Source organism: Triticum urartu, chromosome 5A (genome assembly GCF_056163025.1).
Source record: "Triticum urartu cultivar PI428250 chromosome 5A, HENAU_Tu73, whole genome shotgun sequence".
NCBI classification, from domain to species: domain Eukaryota; kingdom Viridiplantae; phylum Streptophyta; class Magnoliopsida; order Poales; family Poaceae; genus Triticum; species Triticum urartu.
Window position 1 is genome coordinate 282,161,332 of NC_141877.1, and position 8,116 is coordinate 282,169,447.

General features: G+C 43.8%; 1 protein-coding gene across 1 annotated transcript; it reads left to right on the top strand.

The window, feature by feature from the left end:
- Positions 1-510: 510 nt before the first annotated feature.
- On the top strand, positions 511-5,210 carry LOC125508431 (rho GTPase-activating protein 4). Its single transcript, XM_048673147.2, has 5 exons — positions 511-1,543; positions 3,418-3,538; positions 3,638-3,757; positions 4,163-4,393; positions 4,489-5,210. The coding sequence occupies exons 1-5, from the start codon at positions 1,140-1,142 to the stop codon at positions 5,056-5,058; spliced, it is 1,446 nt and encodes a 481-aa protein (XP_048529104.1). The 5' UTR covers positions 511-1,139; the 3' UTR covers positions 5,059-5,210.
- Positions 5,211-8,116: the final 2,906 nt, after the last annotated feature.

Genomic DNA, 8,116 nt, shown 5'->3' on the forward strand with positions numbered 1-8,116 from the left:
GCGTAGATCCAGCGCATCCCCGCCGTCCCCGCTGGCAGAGGCTTGGCATCTGGGCGTGCACAGCTACTCTCCGTAGTAGCCGGTCTGACGGGGCACCGGGCTTGAGGCTGCGTCCTCCCTGCTTGGCGCACGTCTCGATGGCAACTACAGCACGCCTGGCCGGACGATCATTGGCGGAGCTACAACAAGGCCAAATGGGCCATGGCCCGCCCAGCCCATGTCCAAAACACTAAAGAGTATATGAAAAATTAGGCCTTCTTGAGAGAAAAAATGTGTGTTTCCTTCATGTTGGGCTGGCTCGGCCCGCTCAACAATTTCTGGGTAGCTCCGCCACCGCCGGCAACGATTCACTTCTTGGTTCACGTCTTTCTTGTCCGTTTGAAATGCGTCTTCCGCATTGGGCACATATGTGCTGTCCGGCTGCATCTGCTGTCTGTTTTGACAACTCAAACGGATAAAAAGGACGAAATCGATGTTCGCTTGGGCCGCTGTGTTGAAGTTTGGCCTAATTTTGTTGGAGATGCTTTAGAAATTACCTTTCCTTGGGAAGAAACGAGGATGGCAGGCCTGAACAGAGAGGAAATGCGCACGCGTGAACAAGAAGCGAGAAGCATGTTCCTCCGTGCGTGCACATCCTAAAAAGAAGGGGGCAGCAGGAACACTAACCAGAGGAATGATGACGAGCTGGTCCCAATCCCAATCCCACCCCCTCCCTTCAATCCAACTCCAACTCCTCAGAATCCCATCCTTTCTCGACCAAACATCCCCGCTGATTAGATTAGGTCGCCCCCAGCTCAAAAAAATTGCATCTCTTCTGGGCCAAAGACCCCGTCTGGAGCTGAGAAAAATCCCTTCTTTCGTCGTACATTCACGGCGCTCCGATTGTTTCCCCCCATTCAATCGATTCATTGGTTGCATCTCCGTCGTGGATTTGGATCCCATCTAATCGCAAGCATAGAAACACGTCTTGAATAGCGAGCGATCCACCAAGAACTCCACTACAAGAGTCCCCAATCATTCCTCGCCGCTGCATTTGGCCCACTCCAGGAAATCCCCACTCGGCTCGGCCCCCAAGCCGCACCAGATTACAGCTCACAAGGGCCAGATTTTCAGAGCAGGGCAGGGAAAAGGAGGAAGCAATGACGGAGGTGGCGCTTCTCCGGGGCGCGACCAACCTCGCTTCCCCCGCAAGCCGCGGCCCCTCCTCCTCCCTGCGCTATTTAGCCAATGCCGACAGTGACGTGCTGCAGAGAGGCGGCAGCGGAGAGAGCCCTACAGGATCCGCAGGACGGACTGAGCGAGAGGTACAAAGATCGGAGGAAGAGGAGCGGTGGTCTTTCTTGGCGCTGCTGCTTGCGCTGCTGCGGAAGTCGTTTCTCGGTTGCAGGGAGGAGGGCGACCAAGGCGAAGGTTGTGCGATGGAGATCGGGTGGCCGACGGAGGTGCAGCACGTGGCGCATGTCACCTTTGACAGGTTCCATGGATTCCTGGGGCTGCCCGTCGAGTTCGAACCCGAGGTGCCCCGCCGCGCTCCCAGTGCCAGGTCTGTCTCTGCTTCTCTTTATCAATTCAACCATGTGATTTTGTTCTGAATCCGAGGGCATCTGAGCGATCAGTTTATAATTCCTGTCTGAATTTGATGTTTTTCCTTCAATGATTTGAATTTGAATTTAACGCCTGCTTCGTATAACTTCTGGAATTAAAATCCTACTAGCTTGAAATGGGGTAGTTACACAAATGTACTACTAGTCTTAAGCAATAAATGGCGCTGTTTGCATATTTGGATTTTATCTGGTGTGATTCTCTCTCTCTTTCTCTACGCCAGTGCTTTTATTTAGCAGAGAGGGAATTCCATTTTCTTTTTTCAGGTGGAATGCTAGTTCCCTGTTTTTGGCGTTTTCAGGTGGAATGTTACACTCTACTCGACTCAATTTTATTTTAGTGCATTATAATTTGAGCCCCTTTTTGTTGGGCAGCCGTAGCCGGATTTATACTGTGGTAGATCAATTATGTGCACAACTTGTTACTTTTGCAACCTCTCCATGTTCAATTAATAATCGGTCAATCATGTCACTAGATGTAATCTTACCTGATAGTGTGAGATTTTCATGTAGCTTCTTACCTCATTAAATCGAAACAAAACATGATAAAAGCATTAAACAAGGCTGTAAATGAACTGTTATTTTTGCTTCTTAATGAGGCTGGTGTAAATGTAATCAGCATAGTTGCTGTAAGACTAGCCACAGTGGGAGTAACTTCAGCAGTAACATCGAGTTCAACTCAGCAAATTTGCTTATGTGGCAATGAGTTAATGAGGAGAGAGGTAGTAGTAGTAACTTAGCTAGTTACTATAACATCACATGTCCCAATGCAATATGAGTCTATAACCTAATAAATGAAGCTATGCATGTTACCACACTTATGTTACTACACACTATGAAGGTAGTAACATAGTCTAGGAATACGTGTATGTTACTAATGTATGTTACTCTCCATTGTGGCTAGTCTAAGTAGAAAACCATTGCCACAGATCTCGAAAACCATTGCCACGGGTGCTTCTTTAGTTAGTACTAAAAGCTTATAGCTAGACAGAGAAAATAAACACAAGTGTTCTAGAATTTTTCAATCTTAATGGTGGCCATTCGGTCTGGCAGCTTCCTTAAATACTACTGATGTGCTTGTATTCCGTTTTCATCCCTTCCTTTTATTTCAGTTCGTTTTTGACTTTCATAAAACTACCAAAATAATTTAATGTTCTTCAGTTCATTTTGAAATTACCAATGTTTTTAATACTGGTTCCAATTTCTTATTTCTAAAGCAGTACTTACATTTTTCAATAGGGAAAAGAACTTACCTGATAAGTTTAAAGTTCACGCTCCCTTATCGCTTCTGTTTGTGCTATGTATTAAATATTTGCTTATGCTTGCTATGAAAGTGCATAGGGGTGCATTGTTTAGTATTTTTTGTTCAGTCTTTCTAGAATGTCTAGAAAGAATGGAGGAAATGGCTCCATACGCAGTTTCTACTTTATAGGAAGACGGGACCTAGAGTAGTATCTTCAATACAAGATAATGTGGCACAAACACCAATAGGAGCTCGTCCAACCGGAGGATTTATGGTAGTTTATCAATAAAACTGAAGTATATGGTCATGCTCATTCAGCCATAGGAAAAATTCTTGAACGGCCAAATTTCCTGAAAAATTCAGAAAATAGTTTCTCAGATTATCAAATCAGCATATGCAGTGCCTAAATTAGAATAAAATTGTTTGCATCCTTACATTCATGCCATTGTTGCTATAAATTGTTTTGGAACCGTCTAAAATATTGAAATCTGGTTCTTGCATCCTTAACTTTGCAGCATATTTTGTTTACTTTGGTTGTTGCTGTCCTTCAGCTGATTGAAACTTAAAATGCAGCGCAAGTGTCTTTGGAGTTTCAACAGAATCAATGCAGTGTTCGTATGATCCCAGAGGAAACAGTGTTCCGACAATTCTCTTGATGATGCAGAGACGTCTTTATGAACAAGGTGGTCTTCGGGTATGGCCTTTCAGTAATGAGTTTGAGTATTACTTGCTTTTTGTACGTGTTTGTAGCTTTTTTCTGACAAGTAAATATCATCTTGCTTGTAATGTGCAGGCAGAAGGTATTTTTCGTATAAATCCAGAGAATAGCCAGGAGGAGCTTGTGAGAGACCGGTTAAACAGCGGAATCGTGCCGTATGGTATTGATGTCCACTGTTTGTCAGGTCTAATAAAAGTAAGTTTCTTTTTTTCATGTAAGCTATGTGATTCTGTTGAAATCAGTAGTTTCCTAAGCATATGTATAGTAATCAGAGAGTTATTAATGGTTGTGATTATATTCATCGGTGGAAATTTATATCAACACCTATCGGAGAATACAGACGTCCTTTCTGAGTGGAAACTAATCTTTGATTTTTTTTCACAAAGATATTGTCACAGGTTTATTGTTTATTCTAAATATACAAGTTGAGCAATCTTCTGTTGCAGAATAAAATCTTGCTTTTGGAACCAGTTATGGCTGCTGTCAACTATGTTGACATTGACTGTTTATTCTCTTGAGCTAGTAAACTTTACTTGCTTGCCGACATATTTGATGACAAAAGGTAGGTCATCATCTCATCTGCTTTCCAATCCTTTCCAGGCATGGTTTAGAGAACTGCCGAGCGGGGTGCTGGACCCTATTCCACCTGAACAGGTGATGCAATGCCAATCTGAAGAGGATTGTGCTCGGGTTGCCAAATGCCTCCCACTAGCTGAAGCGGCCTTACTTGACTGGGCCGTTAATTTGATGGCTGATGTCGTCCAAGAAGAAAAGATAAACAAGATGAATACTCGAAACATTGCTATGGTTTTTGCACCAAATATGACTCAGGTGACAAATCGTCCTAGCAGCAAACTGGCAATATGTTTACTGCTAAATTCTGATAATCATATGGTTAGGAGCTTACTGGTGACAATATCATGCAGATGGCAGATCCTTTGACTGCACTAATGTATGCAGTCCAAGTGATGAATTTTCTCAAGATGCTAATAGAGAAGACCCTGAAGGATAGAGAGGAGTCCAATCTGGACGATGTGTCTTTGCCCCAAAAGGACCCGTCTGATGAAAACGGGCATCATAACCCTGGCTTCGCCGTTGATTCTCACCGTGCGGAAGGATCAAGGCGTCCTTCTTTCTTCAGCGAGGAACCCCTTTTGAACAGCCCTGCACACAGCACCGAAGACAAGCCTAACGAGACCAATCCTACCGGAGGAGACTCTGCACCTTCTGGCCAGATATTGAACACAGTGGGCTCTTGTCGATGGTCCCAACCTCTACCTGCTGCTTCAGCCACCACTGATATTTCCTTGGCTGCAGCACTGAACTCACTGCAAGGCAATGGGAGCCGTAGCCTGAATAGTAGTAGGAGGACAAGGAAGGGCAAGGGGCAGTCCGGAACACCCGCCGTCGCTCCTCCAACCGAGAAAAAATCACGAGGTGCAAGCATCGTGAGCCGGTTAAACTCCACGGTCGAACGGATCGAAGCGTGGAGATGAATGAACTCAGATGCTACTGTCAACTCTCTTGTGTCGTAGATGACTGACCCGGTGTGTTCCTGCCTATAGGATCGACCGAATTTTGATGTGGTTCTCATTTCCTGTCAGGTCATGATCGTTGTATTCCTTTATTTGATTTGCTTCCACACGTACGCTAACATTTGTATCTTGCTTATCAGTTATACTTCTCACCGTTTTGAGTAAATTAAACACAGGCCGTTGCTTTCCGCTGTACAAAAGTTTGTTGAAAACTCCGAGATTCTCATTGCGTCTTGCATCTTGTTCCGGTGGCTATCTTTCACTCTTATCCACTATGATCAACTGTTAACCCACTATGATCTTTTCAGAAAGAATATGTACACGGTTGCTGATATCATCCTTCCTTTTGATTTCAAAAGTAGGAGTAGATGATATACTTTGGCCACAAAAAGTTCTACAGGTTCAGTTCAGGAATTTATTCCCTGTTAAAGCAATCAAAAATGAATAAATAAATTTGTCTTGGTCTTAACCTTTACCCCCTCTCAGGTGGGCCTGCACCACCGTCACAGCCCACAGAGGCAGTACCAGACTAGTCTTCGCCCACGTCACTCCTGACTAGTGGGTCGATTGTCGCGGTCCACCGGTCAGGGAGCAGGAGCTGGTGAGTAAGGGCCTGTTCGGATCCACTCCACTTCACAACTCTGTTCCGGGATTGGGCGAAGCCGACCTGAACGCTGCAACTCCCTGGAGTCAAGAGAGCGGAGCAAAGCGATCTGCGGATGAAAATCGTAGAGCGAGGAATGAGGTGCTTCACAGACCCCACAGGCGAAGGAGTTCGTTAAATTTACGGTAGACTGCCACCGATAAGTGGCATACCGATTCGTTGGCGTTCTGTCTCTCATGCCTTTTCTATCCTACCACCTCCCCTACGTATGTGTCCCGGGCCAGATCGAGCTTTGGGCCCATCTCATGAACCAGAGCGGAGCGATCAAGCCGAACAGTTTCCTCACTCTCACGATCGATGGAGGAGCCGGAGCGTAGGATTTGAGGGAGCTGGTGGATTACCAAACAGGCTCTAAAATGTACACCGTTCCAGAGGAAGTGAAGTTGATCTTATTGATCTCACGTAAAGTCAGATCCTACACTAGTTGCTCCTGAATCTGTCTTTATGTGAAATCATTTTTTAAGATATAAATCAAGTTCGTAAATTCTTAAAAAATAGCAGACATACATCAATATTTGATGTACAACCTTAAAAAGTTTTAGGTACTAATTCGACCTACACTTATACACTAGTGGAAAACAGGGCTTTGCTTCGGGCATAGCAAGCCCATTGGTCCCGGTTCAGTCACGAACCGGGACTCATGGGGGCATTCGTCCCGGTTCGTGAGCCTAGGGGGTCGGTCGGGGCCTCGTGGGCATTGGTCCCGGTTCGTATGGATCAATTTGTCCCGGTTTTAGGCACGAACCTGAACCAATGGGCCTTGCTCCTGGCCCACAACCATTGATCTCGATTCTTAGCTTGAACCGGGACAGAAGGCTGGGGTTTAGTCCCTGTTCCAACCTCGAACCGGGACAAATGATTTGCCTATATATACCCCATCGCCACAGCAGAGCACTCCACAGTGCTTTGTTTTTTCTGGCCGGTGAGGGGAGGGCATTTGGGTGCTCTAGCTCACCTCCTATGCACATGAGGTGTTCGATGAAATGTGTGAGCCACACTAGTTAATCTTCCTCCTCTCGAAACTCGACCTCCAAGCTCCATTTTCCCCGAGATTTGTGTAGGTTTAGCGGTCCGTCACGTCCCGTCCCCGTCTTCATCGCCGTCGATCGCCCGCGCCGATCTCGTCGCCGGCACCACCATGGTGAGCCTCTTGTTCTTATCTTCTTTCTGAAAGAAAAAAAATTCTTACTTCAGATAGATACTTGTCTAATTTTCTTACTTTTATTATTCCTTGTTATTATATAGTGCGATGGTTTTGGTATCCGCTCCCTTCGGCCCTCGTCCTGTCTATGTTCGGATGTGGTATATATTATCTTTTTATAACTATTTGGTTCATTTATTGTTTATGACAATTATGCCGACCAACGTGACATATATTTTATTTATTTAGGAGGTGGTTGAACCGGTAATTCCAACCGACCCTATTGTCGAGAGATTAAATTTAGTTGAAGAAGTAAACAATTAGTTGAAGGAAAAAATAAAAAAATTGAGGAGGAGAAGATGATATTGGAGTTGCATGTTGCGGATGTCGTCGATGATCACAAGATCAAGATGGATGCAATGCGGTTGAAGATTAGAAAAATTAAAAAATATGCCATTCATACCGAGGCTTGGTATCATTATGCCGTTGGATTAATTGGTACCTTGGTTGCAATTATGATCGCATTTGTTGTTGCATTGAAATGTTTTTACCTAATTTCAATGTATGGTTTAATTAGATGCTCTAGAGAGCTATATGTTGTTCAATGAGAACTATGTATGTACTTTGGTTTTAATGTGATGATGAACTTCTATTAATTTGGTCACTTATCTATTCATGAGAGTTATATGTTGCCTTCAATTTCAGGGTCTTATAGCTCAAAATAATCAGTAAATATATGAAAAATAACAAATGAAGTCAGAAAGGGTTGAAAATTGATGATGTGGCTTTGAATGGTGCATTTCGAACACAGAAAAACTATGGAGTTCAAATAAGTTTAAAAAAATGAAATTCCTTTGTAACAGACGAGTTTCCGTATGAAACCCTGATACTTCGAAAGAGATTGTATGTTTTGTTCACGAAGTGCATCCAGTTTTTGTCGTAACCCTCTCTACTTTCTTGCACATGCTATGTGGATGAAATGATGATACCATGCCAACTTTCAACCTTTTTAGAGTTCATTTGAAATGCTTTTCAATTTCAGGGTCTTATAGCTCAAAATAATCAGTAAATGCATGAAAAATAACAAATGAAGTCAGAAAGGGTTGAAAATTAATGATGTGGCTTTGAATGATGCATTTTGAACACAGAAAAAATCTGGAGTTCAAATAAGTTAAAAAATGAAATCCCTTTGTAACAGACGAGTTTCCGTATAA

Bases quoted from the DNA above. Each gene is read 5' to 3' on its own strand.
- LOC125508431 (XM_048673147.2), top strand. From the start codon at position 1,140: ATGACGGAGGTGGCGCTTCTCCGGGGCGCGACCAACCTCGCTTCCCCC. The intron at 3,758-4,162 runs GTAAGTTTCTTT...AATCCTTTCCAG, and splicing joins GTTTGTCAGGTCTAATAAAA to GCATGGTTTAGAGAACTGCC. The intron at 4,394-4,488 runs GTGACAAATCGT...AATATCATGCAG, and splicing joins TTGCACCAAATATGACTCAG to ATGGCAGATCCTTTGACTGC.